This window comes from Lissotriton helveticus, chromosome 10, assembly GCF_964261635.1.
Source record: "Lissotriton helveticus chromosome 10, aLisHel1.1, whole genome shotgun sequence".
Lineage (NCBI taxonomy): Eukaryota > Metazoa > Chordata > Amphibia > Caudata > Salamandridae > Lissotriton > Lissotriton helveticus.
Genome location: NC_136071.1, coordinates 921825782 through 921852958, shown reverse-complemented (window position 1 = coordinate 921852958; position 27177 = coordinate 921825782). Strand labels below are relative to the sequence as shown.

At 45.4% G+C, this 27177-nt stretch overlaps 1 protein-coding gene across 1 annotated transcript in view; it reads right to left on the bottom strand.

Annotated features, from left to right (window-relative positions):
* CUBN (cubilin) overlaps positions 1–27177 on the bottom strand; it is a 1583269-nt gene that overhangs the window by 1424406 nt on the left and 131686 nt on the right. Inside the window, exons 9-10 of the mRNA XM_078663578.1 lie at positions 19932–20063; positions 11575–11670 (exon numbers count right to left, since the gene is read on the bottom strand). Coding sequence (XP_078519704.1) covers positions 11575–11670; positions 19932–20063 — 228 coding nt within the window. The remainder of the gene's footprint in view (positions 1–11574; positions 11671–19931; positions 20064–27177) is intronic.

The following is a 27177-nucleotide window of genomic DNA, read 5'->3' as shown; positions in this document are numbered from 1 at the left end:
AGCATAGACACATGGTGGCAACACACCAGCGGGCGAAACTGTGAATGGGCCTGAGAAGCAGTGTCTGAGCATTTGTAGAGGCACAAACTAGCCTGGATATCTTAGGGGAGTGAGGTACTATCACCACATGTGAGCAGTAGTAAACGAGAGAATTTAAAACAAATAAAAAGCTGGACTTCAAGTCAAGCAGTATTACATTTCAGTAAATGGCAAGCTGGTGCCACTGATAAAATGAGGGTATTCGTTAAAATTACAATCTTGCATTTAGGGGCAAAAATTGAGATTTTTCAGTTTTTTTTAGTTTTACAAAATTACAAGCTTTTCTGGGGAATCATGAAAAGTTTTACAAAAAAGAAAAGCTGATATTTTAGAGTAAATTAGGTGTGTTTTCACTGCACGCCAAGCTGATGTTTAGGGATAAAATACGTTTATTTATTAAAAATGAAAAAGTGGTATTTTAAGGTAAAGTTTATTTTTGGAAAATGATTTTTATAGTGAAGTGGACACCCTGCTCCGAAGGTGGTCCTTTCCTAGCAAGTTATGTATATATGGATATGTATATCCAGATTCAAACTGTTCCTCAGTTTCACCTTCAGTTCTGAGTAAAACAGGAGAGAATGTCAAACTCCTACAACCAACAATTTGCAGACAAGAGGCTGTCCTTAAGATATGTGGTCTCAGTCAGAGAGTAAACTAAACACTCATGATTGAGTGTACCTGTGTGTAGATTAGGGGTGGGCATAACTTGTGTAATTCCATGCAGCATAATCACATGGAATTACCTTAGAAATTCGCAAGATTATACTTGAATTATGAAGAGTAATTCTGGGTCTAATGTCCAAAATGAATACAAGGATGCATTTTGCACTAAGAAATAATGCTAAATGCAACAGAACATGGATAGCGAGCACGAGCAGCCTCTTGTGCTTGCTAAATGTTTTCTTGGGGTACAATTTTCCCCTAACTTACTACTGCCTTTTAGACGCGAGGATACATTTTGCATCAAGAAACAGTGCTAAATGCTGCAGAGCTCATTTAGAGAGTCGCTAAACAAGCTTTTGCAGAAGGATCTCCCCCCCCCAAATTACTCCTAATTACAGGAGTAATCATTTAGGGCCTGATGTAGGTAATCCCAGATTACTGATCCTTAAATACCGAATCATACCGATTCGGTATTTAAGAACTGGTAATCGGGATGTAGGTAATTTTACCGATTTAATTACCGAATCGGTATGATTCGGTAATTACCGAATCGGTATTTACCGATTCGGTAATTGCCATTCATTCCTATGGGCCTGGAGGCACATAGGAATGAATGTCAATTACTGGTATTATCTTCTTCCTCATCTCAGCTCCTTTGGAGGTGTCAACTTCAAGAATAAGGTTGTCAGAGCAGCTACTTGCATCATCTGTACCCACCAGAGCTGCTCCATCATGCGGACATGGGCTCTTCTCAAAATTTCCATTAGTCTTTTTTGAAATAAAAAATTGCTCTTGGAGACGAAAACCCTCAAAAAAGGCACCTACTGATTTCACACAATCTCTTTTTAGTTGCAGAAAAAAACTATCAAGATTGCAGTCTCTGTTTAGAACTTTAATTTTTTTTTAAATAAAGGGAATAGATGGTAATCACTTGAAGATCACTAGATTCTAAAGGTTAATTCCAGCATGATTGCAGCTAAAAAATGAATTGGATCAGCAGATAAATCCACAGCAAGTGCTTTATGCTCCATCTCTCTCCCTCTTGCTACGCAATTCCTTCACTCATCCTCTGACATGTGATCAAGTTATACCTATGCCAGCAACACTCACGTCACCTTCACCCATAAAATGAATTGAGACAACATAACCATCCATTGAACTAAACACTAGGCATTATAACGGAAACCTTCCTGTTCCAATACAGTGTAAAGGACCTGTAATCCAGCCCAAACATTCTCTCTCACACAAATTTCACTAGGTAAGTCTGCCAGTTTTGAATCACCCTCCATAAAATACACCAACTAGTGCCTGATGAGAACACTCCTAAAATCCAGTGTCATTAATGGTAATCTAGTTTACTCCCAGCCTCAATACCCTCACAGAGCAGCCATGATGGTAGCCCTTCCAGAGAATATACTTAGTGGAACACTTATTGATAAATCACACAACTGGATAACCAAAAAGCACTAAGAATCTTTATTGTCCGTCCATAGGGACAATAAGCATTTGAGAGGGAATTATTTGGCAGTCTGAATAAATTAATAATCTATCAATTAATCCTTCTAGGTGAAACATTCAGGGCTCAATCTGAATTTTTCAGGTATCCTTTTTAGGTCGTGGTAATATCCGGTCTGCCGAAGGCAGAACCGGAAGTACCGAGATTTAATGTTGCTTAGTATGGACTATTTGTCCCGCCTCTGTTTTTGCCTCTCCCCCATTGGCTGGCTACCTAAACGGAGGCCAGCCATTGGAGGAGAAAGCTGTCCCTCCGAATAGGCTCCGTCTTTTTCGGATTTGGGGGCGTAAGTTTTGCTGTTCTTTAGACAGTGACGTTGTCCGTCACTCAGGACAGCAAAACCATGCCCCCGAATCCGAAATTTTTCAGAAGCTTTTGGCCGCCATTGTTGCCTGTCCACCGCCGAGTCTTCAAGTGAAGAGAGCCTCCTCCTCGAGTCGCCCGCGAGCCTGAAGGCAGCACCGCAGTGAAGGTGAGCCGTTTTCCTGCAGAGCTGTTCCCGCCCCCTCCCGCTGTGTCTGCAGCCCGCCCGCACAGGATCTCAGCGTCGGGGAGGGGAGGGAGGGAGGCGTTAGTTTTGTCACCGACTTGGAACTGGCTTTGAAAGGCACTGACGGAGAGCCACAGAGGGAAGGGCGTGGGGCAAGGAAGCGAGGCATTGAAACCAAAAGGATGTGACCATGCGGTGGCAACGAGCATGTTTGTGTAGAGCCAGCCCGCCTCGCACATTTATTACTGTTATCTGGCCTCAGCCGAGGTGACGATGATGAGGAGAGCTGCGGGATAGGTGTCACCCGAGGCGGGCGAGAGCTCAAGTCCCTGACAGACTGCAGAGCGCGCGCCTTGTTTACATCTGACCAGGCAGCCTCACGTGAAGGTGGAACACAAACGGCTCCTCTTCCTGAATCTGCTCAACTTAGAAACTCTTCACAGCGCGTGTATGCACGGTGGCAGGTAAGAAATGTACACTTTATTCTAGTTTTGGTTCTTAATGAGACGTGACCGAGTTCAGGGATTTGAGTGATTCTCCATATGCATTTATTTTAACAAGGTCAAATAAATGTCCTGACCACGCATGATTTATACTTCCTATTGGAGAGGTTCCTTCCAGAAACATTGTAAACCTCTACAGAGTATTTGCTATAATACTCTGTAGAGGTTTACAATGGTGTGTGGATTAATATTGCATTTACCCCGAGAGACTTGCTATTAGACAACCTCTTCACCCAACTGTAGAGGGCAAGAACCACTGATTATATAGCATTCTCGGCAAAGGACAGCCCCTAGGGATGAGGGTAACCTGTGGGGGCAGGTCGGACTAGTGGAGTCACGTAAAACGTAAAGCACTTTGGTGCAAAATTAATTAACTATTTACCACAAAAAAACATCCCCGGGAGCTCTCGCTCGGAGGGTGTCTTTCATTTTATACTTATGTTTGGTCAGTAGTAGCAATAACGCAACGTTTAAGTGGTACTTACTCGCGCATGTCTGGGATTTTTTGCTCCTTCTTTAGAAGGCGATGGGGTTTATTTTTTGGCAGTTTTAATCTAGGGCGAACTCGACCCGAAGGTATTGGAGCGCTTTATTTATTTATAACGTTTATGCGCACCAGTTACATGACACAAGGTCACGTTCATGTTTGTTATTTAAGGCACAGGTGACCCCAGAATCATAGGGTATTGATCCGATGCCCAGACAGATCCTTGTCAAAAAATGTACTATGTCCTTGCTATGGCCGTACACAATATGCTTCCAGCCCAAGGCGCTTCAGTGGAAAGTAAAGTGACATTAGCGGGCGCCATGCACAGCACTGACTAATTCTACTTGGTGCTTCTGTGGTTGCTGCCTCTCTCGAGCAGCCTGCGAGCGGTGCATGTGCTGGGAGAGCGTTGGGTGGGTTAAAGGGATTGGTAATATTTGAGAAATTCGTGGGAAACTGAATTCGAAATCTTGCCTAGCCCAAGGCTGAATCGGGGACTGGGCAAAGTGTACATTAGTGACGGCGCACGCACGCTATAAATATATATTTCTACGCGTGCGCCTCTCCTCTGGGGCTATTAGTAGGTTAATTGATAGGCAGCAGATGTAGCCAATGGCTACACGGATATTTGTTGTATCAGGAGACTTTACCTCTAATACCTCCGCCCCTAAAAACGTGATTCTGCTCAAATTGCTTAATCTGTTGTTTCAGATTCATTATTGACAACAAATGGGAGCGCTTAGAAACGGGTTTATTGCCAATTGAAAGGCGAACATTTGCCGATGTATCACAAATTCGTTGGGAATAGCTGGATTTGTCCCCCACGAGGTCTTTCACTTTCAAACAATTACAGGTCTCACATTTTATTTTTAAGAACCGTGGATGTCATTTAGGGGTCGCCCATAGCTTGCCCCTTGCTACCCCTGACACTGCCTTTGTGACCCTGGCCACAGAGGTAGCAAAATCAGTGCCAAGATCACAGGGGTGTCTGTGTCTCGCATTATCAGAGTCAGTTTCAAACCTCATTTTCTGCTCATTTTTATTATATTAATAGTGAATAATAGTTTATTATTCACTATTAATGTAATAGAAAATGAAGGAACAACATCTTGACCTTCACTGGCATCTTAGATAAGATTTGTTTTTGTTTAATACATGTAGGGCCAGACTGGGAACCAAAACCGGCCCTGTAAAAGTGCTCGACCGTTCAAGAGTGAGTGAGAGAGTACGAATGAGTGATTCAGGGTGACAGTGAGTGCACAAGAGTAGGTGAAAATGAATGAGTGCAAGTCAGTGCTAATGATAGAATTAGTCTAAATAAGGGAATGTAAATGAGCTTGTGTTCCAACTGTGTTCCAACTGTCCCATCTTCCTTGCATATGACTATATTCCCTTTCTATTTATAAGCGTTACCTCTGACTAGATAATTAATTTATTATGTGAGAATGCATTTGCGTTCCAAACCTACTGCCACCTGCTGGGGTGAGGAGGGACTGCTATCCTGAGCTACCAAAGGAGAATCAGGAGCGCGGTTTGATAACTTGCCTAACCCATTGAAGGGTAATAGTATTGGGCCAATGCACCAGAGGTAAATAAGAGTGCATACTGTCAATACTCTTGTGTCACTGTGATATGTTTCCTGGGTCAATATTTCAGAACATGGCCCGGGATTGACTTTCTAGATCCCTTGGCACTAACAACTTTGTCAATGTGCCAATCCTAGAAAGAGAGCCAATTGGACTGACCCCCCACCCCCATGCCCACTGAGCAATACCTGAATGAGATGCCTTTCTAGTAACAATCAATTCTGTGAGAAATCACAAGGAAGTTTAGTGGAACCCAGAGCATCTTTTATAATTGAAAGGCATACTCAAGAACACTAGGAAACAATGGATATTTTAAATATGTATTTTAAAATTGAATTCCTATCCTAATGCACAGTATATGAATAATTCATTGATGAACCCTTTAAAGTAAACAATGAGCAGAAGAAGGCCTGATTAAACCATTACTTGTTTCAATTCTGTGAAATGGTCTCCTTTATTATTAGAAAAACATTCAAGAAATGAGATTATGAGCTTCCATGATGCCTTGTCCATAACAATAAAAAAATTCTAACAGAGAACGAGGTTCAGACTAAATACTGTAATATTCAAGCAGACTTGTTTATCACATTGCAGTGAAAAATGACACATTTGACACGCATATCTAAATTATCAACACATGCAGCTCTGAAAAGGGTCTATCAAGAATGGGGAAAAGATTATAGTTATAATAACTGCTGCTGCTCTAGAATCTGGAGGAAAGGCCATACAGCCCCCATTGATTACTCAGGTATAAAGAGTTAATTTTGATGTCAGTTAGACAGTGGGCATGTGAGCACGAGATATCGACGAGCACAGTAGCTAACCCAACTAAAACGCCATAGCGGCTAGTATGAGGTGTATTGGAAGAATAGAGAAGGTTAGAAGGTAGGTGGGGGTCTTTTGAGGCAGAAAGTTTGTATTTTGGAATGTAATAACATTTTTAAAACCCTTAAATCGATCCCAGCACTGAGGTATCTGTGTGTTGCACAAGAAGAACTTCAGAACCGTTCCAACCAGGAGTAAATGTAGGCCATTGTCACTTGCAATGTACAAGCTCCAGTCCCAGAAAGATAGCTCAAGAGCTGGGTGCCTGCCAGTGCTATGTGGGTACCTGCTGGTCACCGATTCCTGTGACACGAAGATGGCTTGGCGGGTTAATACATGCAAGTGTGTGTGTTTAGCTCTTTAAAGAGAACATATTTCTGTTAGCAGGAGTATCTGCACATCTGTAATGTGTGTGTGCGACTCTGTTGAAATGAGGTCTTAAAAAACAATGTGGCCGGGGGTAGGGGATAGCCTCATTTTGGGAGGGTATAAGCCACCAGGTCTAAATTTGCATGATTTTATTCCATTTATTTTCCATGCCCTGGTGTGTGTGTGTATGGGGGGGGGGGTTCTGGGAGGGAGGTAAGAAGTGAGCAGGGCTTGGTATACAGTAACACCTGAAAGATTTGGATGTGTGTGTCTGTGTCTCCAACGCTGCTGTAACCAAGGAATCTCGACACAGCTGACCAGGAACCTCCGACCCGACCAGCTAATAAAAACATTTATTAGTGGATTTAGCACCTCCAATGCCCCACCATCAATAAGGATGCACCCTGAGCATACATCTATAAATCTCGCAATTATATCCACCTCTTTCCACAAAAGCTTTGTTCAGTTACAGGTTTTTCATGTTTTGAGCTGTGGGTTTCCCCTTTGGATGCAGGAAACAGTCTCTAGGAATTTAGTTACAAAGGTTGCTTAATTCCGCTCCCCCTCTCCCCCACCGGTGCTGTTCGTTTGTCTTTTGGTCTTTTGTCCTAGGTAGAGTAATTTCTGTAGTGTTACGTTCTGCTTGTAGGAAGCCTGTTTCACGTGCTCCTACAGTCAGATGGCGACCACCAGCTCCGAGCAGCGGAACAAAGGAAACACCCTGGGCATCCCGAAGCACTCCTGAAGTGAAGCGGACCCAGCGCGATAGCCGGCCAATGTTTATACAGCTGCTGGCAAGAGGGGTTGGACACGGCGCCCCCCTCACAGGTATCAGACACAAGACTGTGTTCGGTGCTGGGCGAGGCGGCGGAACTCTGACTCTCTGTGCCGTGGAGGCTTTTAAAGATGGTGAGAGACCGGTGGGCTGCTTCATCTGGTGGGGGTTGCTGAGTGCACAACAAAGCTGTGGCGAACGAGCTGCAGCTTCTCTGTGACTGCCCTACGCCTGTGTATCCTCCCAGCTGTAAGATCCAGGCACACTTTGAGTGATTACGATCGCGTCCTCCCACCAGGACCGATCGTGGGTTTGAAAACAGCGTTTCAGCTGGCTATTCTGGGCATGCTGATGCAAGCTCTTCTTTTCCGATTGTGCTTGCTCCCCTGCCCCCTGGCTGTGCTTGCTCCCCTGCCCCCTGGCTGTGCTTGTTCCCCTGCCCCCTGGCTGTGCTTGCTCCCCTGCCCCCTGGCTGTGCTTGCTCCCCTGCCCCCTGGCTTTGCTTGCTTCCCTGCACCCTGGCTGTGCTTCCTTCCCTGCCCCCTCGCTGTGCTTGCTTCCCTGCCCCCTCGCTGTGCTTGCTCTCCTGGGTGTGTGGCTCTGGGTGTGTGGGGGGCTCTGGGTGTGTGGGGGGCTCTGGGTGTGTGGGGGGCTCTGGGTGTGTGGGGGGCTCTGGGTGTGGGGGGCTCGCTGTGTGTGGGGCTCGCTGTGTGTGGGGCTCGCTGTGTGTGGGGCTCGCTGTGTGTGTGTGTGGCTCGATGTGTGTGTGGCTCGATGTGTGTGTGGCTCGATGTGTGTGGCTCTGTGTGTGTGTGGGGCTCTGTGTGTGTGTGTGTGTGTGTGGCTCTGTGTGTGTGGGTGGCTTTGTGTGTGTGGCTCTGTGTGGGTGTAAATGCAATAGGTCATGCATTTGCGAGCTATTAAGCTATTGGCATTGTAAATGACAATGCCATTTATTTAACAATTAACCTATTGGCAATGTAAATGACAGTGCCATTTATTTATGATTTTTAAAAAAAAGAGAAAAATGTCATGAGCAATGCCAATAGCTCTACCTTTAATAATGCAGAGACCATTTCATTGTAAATGCTTGTTAAGAAATGACATAAGGGCCAGATTCCAGAAGTTAACGATTTTCACTCGCTGTCTGTGATTGTCACTGAGCATCTTATGTTGGTTTTAGGCAGGATGTGGGCAGCCCCAGGCTTGACCATGGACAAAGGAACCTCTATTTTTTAATGTGGTGATCTACTCTGAAATAGGACATGGCCAGCCTTTTAGGCGGTGGTGCAGCAGACAGCATGCTCCAAAGCTGTAATTCCTTTCAACATTTCAAACTACTGGGTCAAACCAGCCTATGCAGCAATCCTAAACTGGGTCGCAGCTAGTAATACAGGCTTTAAGACACGTGGACTTGTTTGAACTTTTGCACATGCTTCTTAATCAAAGTATCATTTTCCATTTTTGGAAACTAAAAGATTTTTGAGAGATAGAATTCTTATGAACATAGTCCCAAAAGCCATTTCATTCTGATTATTAGAAACATTGAGAACTGGGAAGGCCCGTTTTATATTGGCACAAGTAGTACCCATCACATTTTATGCGTCATTATTTTGTCAGTTAATGTAGTCCAAAAATCTCCTTTATGTCTGCAACAAGGTGGCTGGCCGCAGTCCAAGAGTGTTGGTGAGGTTCATACCCGGAAGGGCATCTGTAACCCTGCCTAAAACATTAATCATCTCAGGAGGTAAAACTGAGTACATCTGACTTAAAAATATTTTCCATGTGATATACCATTCCAGTTCAAATGTCTATGTCTAGACATACGCTGACACATCCTACACATTTAATGTGTGATGTGCACTGTAGCACACATGCAACGTATGTGTCTGGATAAACAAAAAACATTTCTCCTTATTAGCGCCGGCTGCAAAGGCATGATTTTTTTATGCAAAGCCCAGTCTAACTATTTTAGAACATCAGGTACTGAATGTTTGCAACCTTCCAAGTTACGCCCCAATAAAGCCCCGGTCACCCTCTTAACACAAAGTGACACTAACTAGCACAATTTGTTCTTTGTGCTGCGAAAAGGGAATGTTTCCAGTGCAAAATAACTTCCACACAGGAAAAGTAACACCCTTGCAAAATTCTGTGTGGCGTTGTGATTTATGTCTAGGTGCAAATCTTTAATAAATATAGGCCTGAGCATTTACATATCTGCAATTCAAATGCGCATCTAACATAATTTAGGACTGTCATGGAAAGGAACGTTTTGTGGTATATTCTTTTACTTACCTTTTAGACAATATTTCATTGAAGTCTGTCAGGATTCACTGGCATGTACATGAATAGCAAATAGGTGATTATCATAAAGGTAGTGACAAAGCGCAACATATGAGTATTCTCCCCTTTGGTGTATGCAGTGTAAATTTATAGTGATTAGTTGTAATCCTTTCGTAGTGTCCAATAATGTCGGAGTGATTTCCAACGCCACTAATTGTGCTATGGACACATTATTTACTACAGGGAAAATATATTTGTTTTCCTACAAGGAAAACTATCCTGTAATTCACTTTTTAAATGTGGGGATATTCCCTCTATTTTCCCACCCTATTAGCACATGTGTTCTTGTCCTTTACCTGAGACGTTTTCCATGTGATTTCATGGAATGAAATTACAATGAGCATGTTTGCAGATTCTTTTCAAACTTCTGACTTGTTCTGTTGTGCACAAGATTTTGCAGGTCTATCTCTACCCACGAAGCAACGTTTCCGTCCACTTAGCTCAGCCCTAACATACACTTACTCATTAGAGACAAGTTAATCAAGTAGGTACACCTTTCCTCATGAGTGAATTGACTTTGCGTTTACTACACCAAATCCAAAATTTAACCGTTCAAGCCACATTTTTAAAACTAGAAATTCATCCAAAGTTGTGACTGGGAAATCCCACTGGTTCTTACCAAACAGAATAAAGATTTGTAATCCATAACAAATGGCTGAGTTTGTGTAGCACAGTAAAGTACTACCAGCGGGGTTGTAATGTATCACTACTGTACATCTACATCTTTGCTCATAACCAAATAATACTTGACAACAAATTAGAAAACTATGACGCACTCTATGTAGGCCAAATAATGATTGACAAAAACATTCCCAGCATTTTAGAACAACATTGTGTTTGTTTTTCCTATTTGGTACAAAGTAAACAAAGCAGAGTATCTTTGTTGGTCCCACCCAATGAATGAAAAACATAAACAATATTAAACATTAAATGTCTTGAAAAATATTGTGGATAAATAATTCTGATTATTCAGAAATTAATTAAATCATCGAAAAACAAAACCTATAGAACTTGGTACACAAGTAAATTAAAAAGGCATTATATCTCCGATAAGGCCATGTAGTTACAGACTCCCAATCCTGACTCAGAAAACTAATATTTGGCAAAATGTTAAGAAACAAAAGGCGTAAATCATCGAGTGGGTTGTAATGAAGAGCTTTGAATATGTTCTTTTGACTTAGAATTGTATGGATCAAGTAAAGGCAAAAGAGTAATGAATGATCATAGACAACCAGGTATCATGATTTGAATGAACTATAGTGTCAGAATATTGTTCAAACGCCTCAAATGGATGTCATTGCAGTCTGATATATTAATTGTGAATCTTCTTTAAGACTTCAAGAGGACAATTTACTAACATTTAGCATAATGCTGCACAGTACCAAAAGTGCCAAAGGGTAAAAGAACCAGTAAGGTATGGTACAGTTTTTCTCTTTCCACCTGTGCTGGTCAGCTTCAGATTGCCATGCAACAAAGCATACACCATTGCACAGGAGCGCAAGTATGTGTGTGTTTTTTCAAGCATAAGTTTTGTACTAGAAGGATATCCTTCCAGTACAAAATCTATTTTTTTTACATAGTTTAATACTTTCCCCACATTTTATGAATGCTATACAGTGTAACACACATGCAAACTTGGGAAAACTGTGAAAACTTTAAAAAAAACACTAGCAAAAAAAGGTATAATTTTTTGCCACAAAAGCCTGTCTACAAATCTTAGAAGGCAGTGATTTGCGCCAAAAACCACAGGTGGTTGCATAAAAATGCCCATGTACCACCATAGGACACCCCCTTGAAGGAAAGCCGTGCAAAATAGCGTTACTTTGTTTTACTCTAGGCAACTTTCCAATGCAAAACATGATTTGCGTTAGAAAGTTAATCCCAACGTAACACTTTGTGCTGGGATTGCATCACTTTTGCTTGTGCAAATGTGGTGAAGAGTGTTTGTAATTTTCCCCCAAAACCACACATTGATTACCTTGTATAGGTGTACATGTAGCGAATGGATGGCACCCGCCATTGTTCAGAGAGCAGACATCAACCTGAGTGCAGACCTTTCCGTTTCCTTCATAACCTGTGAGAAGAATATTAACATATTACCACTCTCTTACTAAAACATGTATCCTCATCTAGTGCAAACTTTGCTGCTCGTAGAGACTATGAGGGTTGATGACTCCATGTTGTAACCATCCTTGCCTTGCCCTAGAATGGAACTTGCTATACATGTCAAACTAAATTTAGAAACACTGGCTTGGAAATCTACCACAGTACAAGCACTTAAATACTGGGTCCTAACATTTAAGTTCGTGACTTTGCAGCGCTGTATGGAAAAAGGTCTGATAGATTCTCAGGGTGACATGACTGAGAATTGTTGAGCTGTGCAGGCCACGTGGAGGATTCCAGTCCTCTCTTTAAATTCAGCAGTCATCATGCTGTGAAACAAGACCAGCAGTTTAAACCCGCTGGTCCATTTTACAGTGGCAGAGTAAGAGGTGGTGAGAGTTTGACCATTAGGTTGAGACAGTGCATATTTTTAGGGGAAAATGGCAGCCAGCTCAGTCAATGGGAATGATAAATGGCCCAGGTCCCAGTGGTGGTTCCTCCGCTAAGGCAGAGGAGCGTTGACCCACTGCTGCAAAGCAGTGAAAGAAAGAACACATACAATGATAATAACTCAATGTAATTATCATTTTATGTGTTCCTGCTGGGCAGCTTTGCGGGGTGGATGGGACTGTTCTGCACTAACAGTAGGGTGGAGAAGTGTGGCTCACTGGTTAGAGGAGGCAGACCCGGACGCTGAGATCAGACCCGGGACCAGGGTTCAATTCCCGACGCGGCAGGGTCTTGAGCCCAAAATGTCCATGGACTCAGTAATTCTCGCTTCGGTGCCTACTCGAATCACACTCTGCAACTCTGGGCAATAGCTTGCTTAATCTCCACTACGGCCCCCCGCGGCGGGATGCCTGGCTCTCACTTTGGGGATACCCAGTAGGGGCTATCTCACAGGGAAAAACCAGGACGGGTTCCCAATGCAAAGCGCTTTGAGACCTGGCGGTGATATTGCGCTATATAAAAACCTATCCATCCATCCATCCAGGAGTGTTTTAGAGCAGGGTAGGAGTGGTTTGTCCACTCTTAAGTGGACATGTCTGTTTGGCCGGGCCTCTCTGGCTGGTCAAACAGTCATGCACACTTTGCATGTCCTCCCTGCAGGCTGTATCACAGCCTGCGTGGAGAACATGCCCAAGCCCCCATTCCCTGACTGAGTGCTGCTCCACAGCGCTCAGACCAATCACAATGCTGCCAGGTCCTATCAAAGACTGACTTAAAAAATCAGGAATGGCGTGGCTAGCAGCCAATGATGGCGGCCGCTGCTTAGGGAGGCTCCCGGGAAGACGCGGCTTCCCGCAACAATCCGTATCTAAATATCCTTCCCTCACTAGCTGGGTGGGGCGGACCAGACCCGGAGTCCGTGCGGCTGTCATTGCCAAAATTTTGGGAGCGACGGAGGCTTGCTGAGGTACGGAGTCCCTGTTTTAAGGCAGAGGAGGAGCTGGGCCTACCTGCCGCAGTGCAGCCGCGGAGCCACAGAACGTCTGCAGCCGGCCGGAAGCGGCCGGGTGTCGGAGGAGGAGTGACCGGAAGTGCCGGTGCGTCGGGCGCATCGCTCCAAACGTCCACGGAGCCCCATCCAGCACCGTGATTACTTGTGCGCTTCCGAGAGTGGCCCTTGCACGTCTACCGGCCCACGTGATCCGCCCGGAGGAGCGGAGGACGCCGCGCACCCTGGGCTCGGCGCCGCCGTTCTCCCACAGCACCCACGAGGCACACCAGGACCGAGCAACGGCCGTATTTACAACGCGGTGCCCACGGTCTGTGAGGTAACTACAGCGTGTGCAGACCACTTCATTAGGGCGCCGGGTGGCGCTTACTAGCCGGACCATAGTGAGGGCGGGGGCCCGGACAGCGTCACACTACAGGGGCACTGAAGTGAGGCGAACCACGGGGCATACCATGGGGGCATAGCCTGGTGTTGGAGGTACTTTGTGGTGACCGCCTGGTTCCCCATCAGGCCCGCTACTGGGGTGCGGATTCGACACAGACTCGGCAGACGGCCGGGGCATAGCGTCTGAAGGGGCGAACCCGCCCCCCCCACCCCTCCTGCTACGAACTTGCAAGAAGACGTCCTCCACCCTCACCGAGTACTCGCCTGCACGCGTTGCCACGACCTACCACCGAAGTGCGTGGAGACGACCCAGCTTTCAGTCGCGCCCGATTGCACCCTTTTTGGCAGCTTCGCCACAGCCTGCGCCATGTCACACAGGGGCCCTAAAAACACCTCAACTCAAGCCAAGCTGGACAAGTTTGCATACGACAGGCAGTCACCGCCCCAGGAGCAACGCAAAAATGCTGGTAAGGTGACGGAGACCGATGGGGCGAAAAAGGCCACGCTTGATGATGTCCTGGCGGCGTTGGCCCAGGTGCAGGCTACGGTGGGTGCCACGGCGACTGAAGTCACCTTAATAAGGGCGGATCTCCAAAAAATGAATGAGAGGGTCAAACAGGTCGAAGTGGTTACTAAATCGCTGGTCGAGGATGTGTCCGAACTGCAAACGGCGATGGAACGGCTGCGGACTGATAACAAGCTGCTCAGAGACAAACTGGATGACCAGGAAGGTCGTTCCAGGCGCAACAATGTCCGCATTATAGGTGTGCCAGAATCGGAGGACACGGGGGCACTAGACCTCTATGTGGAGGACTTGGTCAAGACTCGGCTACAACCTAAGGGGCTCTCGAACTTCTTCTCGGTCGAAAGGGCTCACCGTGTTCCGGGAGGAAAGCCCAAGACGGGAGGCGCGCCGCGACCAATATTGGCCAGACTGTTCAATTTCCGCGATCGTGACGCCATTCTAAAGGCTGCGAGAGTGGCGCTGGCCATTCAAATCCAGAACTCGAAGATCGCCTTCTTCCCGGACTACACGGCGGAAGTGCCCAGAAAGAGGAGAATGTTCCTAGAAGTGTAAAAGACCCTGAGAGAAAAGGAACTGCCATACTCCATGATATTCCCGGCTAAGCTTCGAGTGGTTGCGGACAAAAAAGTGTGGTTTTTCGATACCCCCGAATCGGCCCGGGACTGGCTGGAGGGCTGGCACACTGTTGGGCGACAACGCAGGACACATAGGCCGGATCAATACCGTAGAGGTGGCAGCAGAACGGGCTCCCAAACGTCTGGTCGAGTGGAGGGAGCGGAACACTCTCCATCCCACGGATTTGAAGGGGGAGGTGGGGACGAGTGACTCCTACCCCGAACTCTGAATTGCTGAGGATCGCTGATTCCCAAAGGTGACTGGTTGCTTAATACGCTGCACGTAGACTCTGGCGTGGCCGCCCGACAGCCTACAGGGAGGCCGCCTGCCCGGGGAGACGCTCTCCCCCCTACACGCAAGTACTCTGGTTGTGGGATGGGTAAAGCACTCTGCTCAGTTGGGGTGGCGGGCAGTTCGAAGTCCGTTAGGCAAGGGGGCAGGGAGGGGGGTTTGTTTCGAACTGTTCTTGTTATTGTTGGGAATGTATGCAAACGGTCAGGGTCACTGCTTTAATTCATGTGTGTGCCAGTGTATATTGATGGGGAAGGACAGTGATACTAGGCCCCCGTGATGTCCCTTTGTTCTTTGCTGTGCTATGGCACGGCCGCTAGATTAGACCTGCTTTTCAGCCGGTACATCCTGCGCCCAATAACCACCGATGGCTGATAACTCTGGCCCGACAGTGGATGTAGGGTCTGCTGACTCACACTGCTCTCCCTTGCGTTTAATGTCCTGGAATGTGAGGGGCCTGGGAGATAAAGTTAAGCGGGGGTTGGTATTGACTGCAATCAAGCGCCAGCGACCTACTGTAGCCCTGTTGCAAGAGACTCATCTGGTAGGGGGGCTGCGAAGGCCTTGGACAGGCGTGGTTATAAAATGTGGGTCCACTCCGAGTTTACGTCTGGATCCAGGGGGTCCGGCATACTGGTACAAAAAAACTCACGATTCCTGCCTTTATCGACTAAGACGGATGACCAGGGATGCTTTTCAGCCTTACATGGACAGTGGGAGGGAAAGCTCTTTAACGTGGTGTCCGTGTATATCCCACCAGCATTACAGTCGGTCCACCTCCCAAAACTGGGAGAATTCCTCTTGACTCTCCCCGAGGGCGAGATCATTCTGGGGGGGGATTTTAATGCGGTCATGGACACGCAACTGGACAAACACCCCGCGCCGGCTCCACAGGGGGGGGCTCCTACCTCCAGCGCTTCGCAAGAGCCATGGGTTTGACTGACATCTGGAGACACTTGCACCCCGGCGCGCAGCAATACACTTTCCACTCTGCAGTGCATGGCAGCCTTTCGCGGATTGACTACTTCCTGTCGCTGGGTGAGGGCCTCCGACATGTTGATGCAATGGTAATTCTCCCTCGAGGGATTTCTGACCACTCGCCACTCACACTGACACTTTCCTCACAGACCAGTGCGTGCAAACGCATCTACCCCATTAGTGCTGCCTACTTCAAGGTCCCGCAGGTTCGTAAGGCTCTTAAAAACACAACAAAGCAATATTTCATTGAAAACGTGCATTCAGTGCGCTCCCCGGCGACTCTCTGGGAAGCCTATAAAACGGTCCTGCGGGGGCAAGCCATTAATTCCATTACGGGGTATAGGAGGCAGCTGTCCCGGGAATTGGCCGATCTGGAGGTGGCACTGCAGGAACAAACTGAGGCTCATGAGCGACACCCCTCTCCCTCCGGCCTTCACACACTCACCCTCCAACAACAGCTATATACTGCTCACTTGCGCCAGCTGGTGAAAGGACACATAGCCGATACTCAAAATAGAATTTATGAGGTGGGTGACAAAGCGGGGAAAATGTTGGCGTGGCTTGATAAGCGGGAGGGTAATTCTAGGGGGATCCAACGTCTGAAAGATGAGAGAGGGGAGGCACATACTGATCCACGGCATATCACGGAGCTACTGGCGGCCCATTTTGAGCGAGTGTACACCCCGGAGTGTGCGATCACAGCTGAGAGGGCCAGGACCCTCTTAGCCCCAATCGAGGTCCAAATGTTATCACCGGAGGCCTCCAATGAGTTGGAGGCGGACATTACTGCCGACGAAATCCAGTTGGCGATTAAGGCTCTAAACCCGGGTAAGGCAATGGGCCCGAACGGCATACCCATTGAATGGTACCAAGCGATTCCTGAGACCCTTAGTGTGCACCTGTTAGGGATGTATAAGGATTGTTTGGAGAACGGTTGCCTCCCGCCGGACCAGCGGGCAGCGACCATCGTGACCATCCCCAAGCCAGGCAAACTGCCGGAGGAGTGTTCCTCTTATCGACCCATTTCCTTGTTAAATGCCGAAGTGAAGATATTGGCTAAACTTCTGGCGCAAAGGGTCCTGCCCCATCTGTCGTCGATTATACACCCGGACCAGTCCGGATTTATGCCACACAGAAATACATCGTTGAATCTTCGGCGGCTGCACGGGGTACTGGCTAGGGCGGACACCATCGGCACACCAGCAGTAATTTTGGCATTGGACGCCAAAATGGCTTTTGACTTGGTGGAATGGGAGTACCTTTTTGAAACGCTGAACCGCTTGGGATTTGGACCTCGCTTTATAGCATGGGTCAAACTACTGTACACCGACCCGGTGGCGCACGTGGTGGCTAACGGCCACATTTCGCACACGTTCCCGTTGGGGAGGGGCACGCAGCAGGGGTGCCCTTTGTCGCCCCTGCTGTTTGCGATCTCTTTGGAGCCTCTTGCGACTCTTTTGAGGACTTCACCCCTCCTCAAGGGTATAACGTGGAAGGGGGGTTGGGAGGACCGTCTGTCATTATACGCGGACGATATGTTGCTTTATCTAATAGACCCAGAGGGTGGGGTGCCGGCTTTGCTCCACATTTGCGATACGTATGGCAGAGTTTCTGGCTACGCGTTGAACTGGACCAAATCGGAACTGTACGTTTTGCAGGGTCCGGCCCCGAATCTGGCCGACACGTGCCCACTGAAGCTGGCGGGCTCTTCATTTAAATACCTGGGTATTCATATCACCAAAGACCCGACTGAATTTGTTGATAAAAATTTGAAACCTCACCTAGACAGGCTGAAACGGGATGTCATGTTCTGGTCTGGCCTGCCGCTGACGCTCTTGGGCAGGGCGGCGCTTTATAAGATGATGGCGCTACCGCGTTTCCTGTACGTCCTCGAAAATATACCCTATCCCGTGGCACCGCGGTTCTTCCAGAGAGTGGCTGCTCTAGTTTCAAACCTTCTATGGGGGAACCTCCCTGCGCGCGTGGCGCAATCTAAGCTGCACAGAGATTGGTATGATGGGGGGATTGCGCTGCCGAACCTTAAGCTATATTACTGGGCAGCACACCTAAAGCCAATAAACCTCTGGATTCACGCCCCACAAACCGAACCGGCCTTCCAGTCGGATAGGGCTCAACTGGGCACAGATACTTTGTTGGGACCATTATATGACCACCGCAAGGTGCGGGCCTTGGTGGGCCCCACTAAATTGACTGTTCAGTTGTGGCACACGGCGACGGCGGCACTGGGCTGGAAGGGGAAGATCACTGGAATGACTCCGCTGTGGGATTCGCGGGCACTGGGCAATATGAGGAATACTAAGGGTTTTGCGCACTGGGATACGATAGGTATTTCCACGGTGGGTGATTTGTGGGAGAGGAATGCTGTGATACCCTTTGTCCGACTAAGAGAACTATATGGTTTGGGTGACAGGGAGCTTTATAGGTACATCCAAATACAGCACGCATTGCTCACGGCCCTGCCCCCCGACACACCTCTGCCCGAATCCTCGCCCTTGGAGGATCGCCTCCTCACTGAATACATGTTGGAGAAGGCAACATCACTCACGTACCGCAAATTGCTTAATAACTTCCCGGATCCGACACTCCACCTAAAGGGGAAGTGGGAGGGGGACGTAGGCGACATGGACGGACATGAATGGTATGAAGCACTTGGGTCCCCTAAGGAAGTGGGCATCTCAGCGCGCATGCGTTTAGTGCAGTTTAAGATTCTACACAGAGTTTACTACACGAGGACCATGCTACACCGCATAAACAGGACACCCCATCCGTATTGCCTTCGTGGGTGTGGGGAGGAGGGCACGTTCTTTCATACCATATGGGAGTGTCCCAAGATACAGGACTATTGGAAGCAGATACTTCGTACGATTTCACAAACACTAAACCGGTCCCTGCTGCCCGACCCGCGGAGGTGCCTACTTAACATTTGGGAGCCTACTGACCTTTCCAGGTATGAACAACTCTGGGTCACGGTGGGGTTGATGGTGGCAAAGAGAGACATAGCGCAGCGGTGGGGTGTGGCAGACCTCCCGTCCAAGTCCCAATGGTGTCTACATATGGATACAGTGATGGTGACCGAGAGGGCGGTGTACTCCAGCCGAGCCTGCCCAGGGAAATGGAACAAAGTGTGGTTGCAATGGAATGGGTACAGGGGGGACATTTGTGATCCCTTATTGGAGGATGAGCAGGAGGACTCGGACGAGGAGGGGGAGGAGGGGTGAGCCTGAATGAAGTGGTTGAGCAGGGGGACGACCAGGGCCGCTAAGCGCGTTCTTCTTTTGAACTGCTGACTGTGGGACGAGGGCGGGTGTGTGCATAAAGTGGGCGGGGCGCTAGACCGCTGGGGCATGAGCTGGGAGTAGGCCTCTCCCAAGAGGCACTTATAATTCAAACTGCATTGATCCACGTCTGACCGTACTATCATTCCTAATGTTTTAGTTTTAGAGTTTGTTGTTTTTCAAAAAAGATAAAATACCATCAAAACCATCTCGAATGTTGACAATGCTATCTCAAATGCACTTTTAATTTGCAGTATGCTCTACTGGACAATTGCGGACACTGTTGATTTATTGGACACAATGCAAAGCTATATCATGTCTAACGAGCACGTGTTAGCGGCCGGCCCGCAGGGTTGTAGGCGTTCCGCTGTGTAATATACAAAGTGCAATAAAGGTTTTGGAAAAAAAAAAATCAGGAATGTCTTTCCGAGAGCTTTTAAAATTTCTGTTAGAAATTGTTTTTTTTTAATGTAAATCACATGCCATTTAAGCATTTTTAGGAATCCTGGTTATTTTTCTTTATTAATTCAAGCATACCCACATTGCCTACACTTGTGTTTTCCTCCTCCTTTCAACTGACAACTTGAAACAGATACAAACAGCTTAATCCACTGTGGCAAGAGCTTAAAAGTGTATTCGGTATTCAAATACATACAAGTAACACATGCACGCAAGCGGGGTACCTGGGGGACAGAGTCCACAGTGATAGGATCCTCTTGTATTTATACATGGGACAAACGGGGTCACAGAGCAGCCTCCATTGTCAGTCTCACACTCATTGATATCTTGGCAGGTTCGGCCAATGGTTTTCCAGCCTACAAAAAACATAACAAAATGCGCATTTTATATACTTTTTTTCTTAGCCAAAAAATAAAGTGTAATCGAGAAAGGCACTGAGTGGCACATTTTTCTCATACATTCTATGTTTCAGTCAAAGCCTTTTAATTTATGAAAAGATTCTAAATTCATCAGTCACTGGGACTGGTTGTTTTCTCAAATAGCACAAACAATCCTAATATATCAGTGCAGTAAGGTCATGCGCAGCTAACAGGTAAGTATAGGGTTTATTGGAGAACAGGCATGTGGCATCCTCACACCACAAGTACAGCCTCCAAATGTCATGCCAATGTATTCTAATCCCCACATACTAGAACCCCCAAGGTAAGGTATCTTAGATACCACATCTCCCCTTCTTAAACATTAGTTTCAGTTCAGTTCAAGAAGTCTTTATTCGATTAGTTCATCATAAAAGACATAAAATACATTTAAACATATGAACAATTAAAACAAGTATTAAAGCATTGACGTACTAATCAGCTTCTTGCATATATATACAAAATTACAGAGACGCATGAATGCAACAAAATACAAGACTCCATTTCAGGAGACACAACCTTAAGACCCCATTAGATTACTTTTAATGAGCCTACTTCTAATCAGCCAGGCCCACCTCAAAAATTTGGCCACACCCACTACTATCAGAGGATCCAAACTGGTCATTAACAGTCGGTTTGCTTCCCCAGCCGATCTTGTGCCCAAATTTCTGCATACCGGCCTAAGCCATTTGGCTCTGGGGGCGGAATATAGTGGGCACACATATAAAAAATGACTCAGGTTTTCCCCAGTACCGTGGCACTTGGGACAGAACCCCGACCTATCAACACCCCACTTTTTGGTAAAGTCCCCAAGAGGAAGCGAGCCGCATCTGAATTGGAAAAATATTTTGCGATCCGCGGGTTTTGTTATTAGATCCCAATACCCTTCCAACTTGGGCTTGTCCTTAAATACCATAAACAGGCCTGTAAGGCTATTTGAACTCGTTTTGGAGTACCTGTTATGTAGCACCCATTCCCAGTAACATTAGTTAACTACAATAGGTAAGATAATGAAGATGGGGTAAATGTGAAATGGTTGTGATGCCATTGTACAATTTCCTTACAAATATCGGAAGCACTACTACACAGCACCTCAAAAACTCTATTACATGTAATAACTCACCCCCCTTTCGAATACCAGAAAAAGTAACTTTAAAATAAATAATTAAATACATAAATACCTGTAATAAGTCATATACATTAATACAGGATGCATAAGAATATACAACTAATTATTCAAAATGCATTGGAAATTCCTGTAGTCCTGTACTTTCTAACCAATCATAAAATCATAGATTTTTTAGGGCAACACTACAGCTCTTCCAGTGTGAGCAGCTTCTCTCCCACAACTCATTCCAGTAATACATCTAGTACCGGATTACTTCCATTTCCTCTGTTCGGTCCCATATTAGGATCAGGCACCCCCAAATCAGTACCCAACAGTATCGAATCAGTATTTTCCAGTTCACGATTCTATCGCAATCTTCATGTCGACCGCTATCTTGTACTTGCAGTATTCCACCTATTTCTTTGTATTAAAACTACTGGACGCCAGCAGCCCGTCTCCTCCACTGCCCTTTATAGTCTTGTTCCTTGTCTTCTTTTCGCTTGAGCTATCTGTCAAACCACAACTTCCATCGGGTGTCAAAAGGCCTGGCTGAGGGTCCTTGAAGTGCAGAGCCGTTACTCGAGGCGCCCGGGTCCGCCATGAAGTCTGCATCCACCTCTCCCCAACATTTGTTCAGAGCTCAGCGAAGGTATCTTAAGTAGAGGTCCTTCTCTAAGGTATAGTCCTGAATGCTAGTGAGTTAAATTCCTCTTTTACAGTCACTGTGTTATTTTTAGTTACACTTTGATTAAAGCTATATGTACAGCATGCTGCTTGTGCTTCAATGCCTTGTCTTAGGTAGTAAGCGCTACATAAATACAATTAAAAACAAAGCGCTGCATGCGTAGTAGGTAGCCTTGCACGTTATCGATGCCTATAGCTCTAACACAAACAAATGCGAGATCTATTGCATTTCCAATGCTTGTTTACAATAGCAATGATTTAATTGAGTGGTGCATCACCACACACCCACAATTTTTCTTGGATACCTGCGTTACTAGAATGCATGACAATTTGGTGTCTTATTAGGTCATCATGCAAGGCACCAAACTTGCACCATATAGCTATTTGTTTTAGTGCAGCTACATAATCCTCTACAGATTCAGTTTTTGACCCGTTTCCATTTAAATAAATTAAATTTGTCAATGGTCGCATACACTGTAGATTGGTAGTGGGCATCTAAATCAGCAAGAGCTTCCTTAAACACATATGTGCCTCCATCTGGCCTTGGAAGAATTTTCTTTTTCCTAGTAGAAGTAAACTGTCCATCATTCTTCTCCTCTGTAGCTGTTATATAACTAATAAAGTAATCTTTTTAATCCAGTCATTTCATGTGAGGCTTTCCCTCCGCTGGAAGAAATGGCACCACTGGAGTAAAGCCAACATTTTTTACACTCATGTTCTCCTCGTTAGGGATCCTCTAGCAACACTGTGCATGAGTATGTATATGGTTACGCAGTTAACACCACAAGGTGTGCGAATCATCATAGAGGCGCTCGACAGTGGTTTTAAAAATTGTATTAAATGGTGCACAAGTCACCGTCGAACACTCCAAATATTGCACTCACTAGGTGAAAATTCCAATGTCAAGATGATAATAATGCTAAAAGTGGTATAAATAGTGTGTGCATCACCGGCACACGTCCAATAGGTTCTTTAAGTTAACGCTACTACTTATGTTGGTGTTACATAAACGATGCCAATTATGTTGGTGTACGCATCACTGACATGCAACACTGCCAATTATGTTGGTGTGTGCATCACTGCTGTTATGTAAATGGTGCCACGTATGTTGGGGTGCACATTCCTGACAAGCACCGTTGCCAATTATGTTGGTGTGCGCATCACAGATGTGCACGAATTCCTCGTACCAACAGGCATCAATACATCATACTTGAAGCGTCGTCTGCCAATTATGTTGGTGTGTGCATCACCGACACACACAAATTAACAGCAACGCTGACCGCATACCCACCTTCGCTTCAATCTGCAACAACCAAGATGGTGGCATGCTGGCTTTACACTGGTGTATAGCTGGTGTCACACTGGTGTACAGCTGGCATCGCACTGCTGTACATAACATTGCATCACCTCCCACATACACCTGTCTAGCTTGTGCAGGCCTCCCAGCTGCCGAAGTCACAAACTCTACCAACACTTACTCTTGCATGTACTGCCTCACAGTGTCAGGGTCGCAAGACTGAGCTCAAACAGCCGTAAATCTCTACTTGTGCTAATGGCCTCCCAAAACCTATATGACCTCAGGAATGGTCTGCAATTTGTCACCGCTGCTAGCACACTACTGCATAGGACACAGGATCCATGGTCCAATTGAACCTCCATGAACAGCTCCACTGAAACAGTGCCTGCACTTCTTTGACTATTCTCCCCAAAATGTGCGCTGTGCAGATGAGTGGAGCCACTGTAAGGCTCAAAGAAGTCTCATCTCACGATCAGCTAACTGATAAGTATATGGTTTATTGGAGAACATGCCACAAGTACAACATTCAACTGTCAAACCACTGTATTCTAATCCCCATGTTCTAGAAACCCCACGGTAAGGTATCCTAGATACCACAATCAGTTATTATTGGTTAAAAAGTGTGGTTATTGGCTTCTTACCAATGGTAAGCTTTTTTACATTAAGCATGTAATACATGTTGTTAAAAATTATCTGCATAGTGGACAATCTGTCATTAGTATGGCATTGCATCCCCTTTCTGTTCAAGTAAGAGGCTTTATGAATTTGAGTAATTGCAACAAGTCCTGCAGGTTAGAACTGAATGACCACCAAGGAAGGGGTTTGCACGATGCCTGAATCTAACTCATAGTCCGCTATAAACGTAAAGGAGTACGATCGCCAATATACATATTTAACGGGACAATCAGGTGAATGATGTCACAATAAGTCTAAAAACGATAGCAGGCATCCCCACACATAGAAACATTCTGGAGTGCCGGTTGTTGATGGTTGTTAGAGATACAGGAGTAGCTAGAAGAACTGTTTTGTATTAGGTCGAGCCTGGGCAGCGCATGCGCTGCTCTACGAGCCATGCTGTATTGGAGTATGGACTTGAAGCCCAGCCCACTCGCCACCTATATTTGTCACTGGCTTGTGTCATTGTCCTTCGTAAATGCTGGCTTCTGATTTGTTAATAGGCTTGCTAGTCCCTCCTTAGTACCGCCTTGTCTTCATTTGTAACCTCCTATGAGTACTGGCCTTTTTACTTTGGTTGTTACATGGTACGTCTTATTTACTCTGTAAGCACTATTTTCTTTAATGGTTTCTCCTACTGCAGGCACTACATGCTTTCCTGCAAAATTCAGCGCATTCAGTCACCTTGACAAACAAATGTTTTTTTGATAATAGCGTCCCATACCGTGCTTTCACTTTAATAGTGGCCGCGGACCTTTCTTTAGATACGGCTCGTCTAAAGAAAGGGGCGTGGACTCTATTAACTTGAAAGAGCAGCATGGGGCACTTGTAAACAACAATTATTTGCAATGCGATGGGTCTTATATTTGAGAAACTTTGACCTATTGGTATTGTAAAAAACAATGCCTTTTATTATTGCAGGTTTTTTAAACACAAATATAATGCATTGTTATTTGCAATGCCAAGAGCTCAATATTTCGCAATTGCGAGACCTTTTGCATTGCAAATGCTTGTTCTTTATACTGGGTGGCCATTTGTACTTTGGAGCTGCAGAGGTATTTGTGCTAGAACAGGGAGCAATACACAGCGTACTAAACTCTCTAGATATGGATGGGATAATTACGATATGTAATAATCACAGAACAAAAATAGACATTTAGTTCATTAAAGAGCATTAAGCCATCTAGTGTTTTATGCCACTTAATTAGCAAGTACACTGCAGGCTTTAAAACTTCAGGTGATTAGTTTACACCTCTGGAGCCGGGGCACAAAGATTGTTAAGCGTAATGCGCAAATTGTAGTAAACCCACATTCAATACTGGAATATGTCAACAAGAGGGCTGTGCGGGTTAAACGCTCATTACTAACATCAACTTTACATGTAGAGCACAAAAGTGCATTATACAAAGATCAGATCAGCTTTCCACTCTTCTAGGATGGTATTTTGGGTACCCTTACATCTTGTAATAGTAATACTTATTATTTTAAGTGCTTGTACATGGCAAAAGCTACACTAAGAAAAATGAAAAAAACAAATAATTACTATTATCTTGCCAGGCCCGTAGTATTTGTAAAAGTAGTTCCAGATTCCACTGAATTGAACCATTTACATAAAATCGTTTCTCTGAACTGGGACTGTGTGCAGCCCTTTAGTTTAATCTACTAAATTCATATGCAGAACATAGTCATTGGCACTCAAAGCTCAATACTGAAAGAGGGCATATCTCACATTTCTGCCTAACCCCTTCTTCGGGTGCCAGAAGCCAAGTTTTGACAGAAACATGTATGCTCTCCACTTAGGGCCAATGCTGTGTTTGATAATGAATATATGAATATATTACAATAATGTAATTAGAAGATAGTAGACTAGCTGCTCATTATTGAGAATGATTGCACGTGGATCATTCACTTAATAGGTCTCGAAAAGTGCTCATTCAGAGGCATTGAACCCAGTGATACTATAGTGCTAGAGGTGAGGTGAATGTTCTCTGTGAAAAATTAAAGGTACTTAAAAAAGGGTTTTAGGTTTGGTTGGACAGTGGAGCGGTCTGCCGCCCTTATCCTACCACTTTTTTTTACAAATACACATAGTGTGTGGTTTGGTTCCATCTCAGAGGAGTATGTCTCTATCACTTCATGCTATTGGTTGGTGTGTCTTTCAGCTCATTTGGAGTGCTTGCATTGCAATGCATGAGGGACTAATTTTCACACCAAAAGTAATCCCACTTATCACATATTAGATGCACTGCTTTTTGTTTTGTTTTCACTCCAACAGGCGTTTGTTTTAATGTTTTACTTTAGGCTTAAAATGCAGCCAGGTCTTTTTCTTTTGGCAATGCCTGTTTTTAAAGTACTCTCCTTCAGCATATGTTAATAACGGATGTATGACGTTACAACGCATGCTTTTACATCGCATGCCTTTACAACGCGGTTTTTACATCGCATACCATTACAACGCATAGCGCTTTTGGGTGTTGGATAGTGAATAGTTTAATTTACTATTCCAACTCCAGTCCCCGTGGACACTAGGGAAGGTTATTGGATAGTAAATTAACCTATTCCCTATCCTAGAGCGCCCCCCAGCGCAATGCGTTGTAATAGTTTGCGTTGTAATGACCGTGTTGTAATGGTAGTGCGTTGTAAAAGTTTAGTTGTAAGTGATGTTTCCCGTTAATAACGCACCTTTTAGATAAACAACATCAACATTTTTGTGATTTTGTGACTTGAAAGCCTAAAATGTTGCAAATGGAATAAGAGTGGTATTCAGGGCTAAGTGTTATTGTCATTTTTTGCCAGCTCTAACCTGTGAGTATCTTCAGACCAGACTTGACAGGGCTGTGGCTAAATTGTGGAAACAGTTGACAACTGCATTACGGGGAAACCAAAGAAATCCACCAAATGTTTCAAGATTGTCATGATAAAGAGCATTGGTGTTTGGGGAGATGGAGTGCATAAATGGTAAAAAGTAATTTTGTCTATAGCTCTGAAATCTGGGCAAACGATCTGAGAATCAAATGTGAACTTCAGACAGCAACTGAGATCTGCTGAGTGCTCTGTGTATGAAGAAAACTTGGACCATACATGTGAGGTAATACGGACACACGCTTTACAAACCATGAAGTGCTGGCTGTATAACGAAATAGCAGATCTGTGTCTCAATGGTCAGGTATAATCTGCATGGTACAGTTAGCCAGAAAAGTAACCATTTAAGGCCAGCAAAGCATAAAATGTCCACCTGGCCAGCACCCTGCTCCTTCTGTAGCAAACAAATAAGAGAGGGCACATAGTTT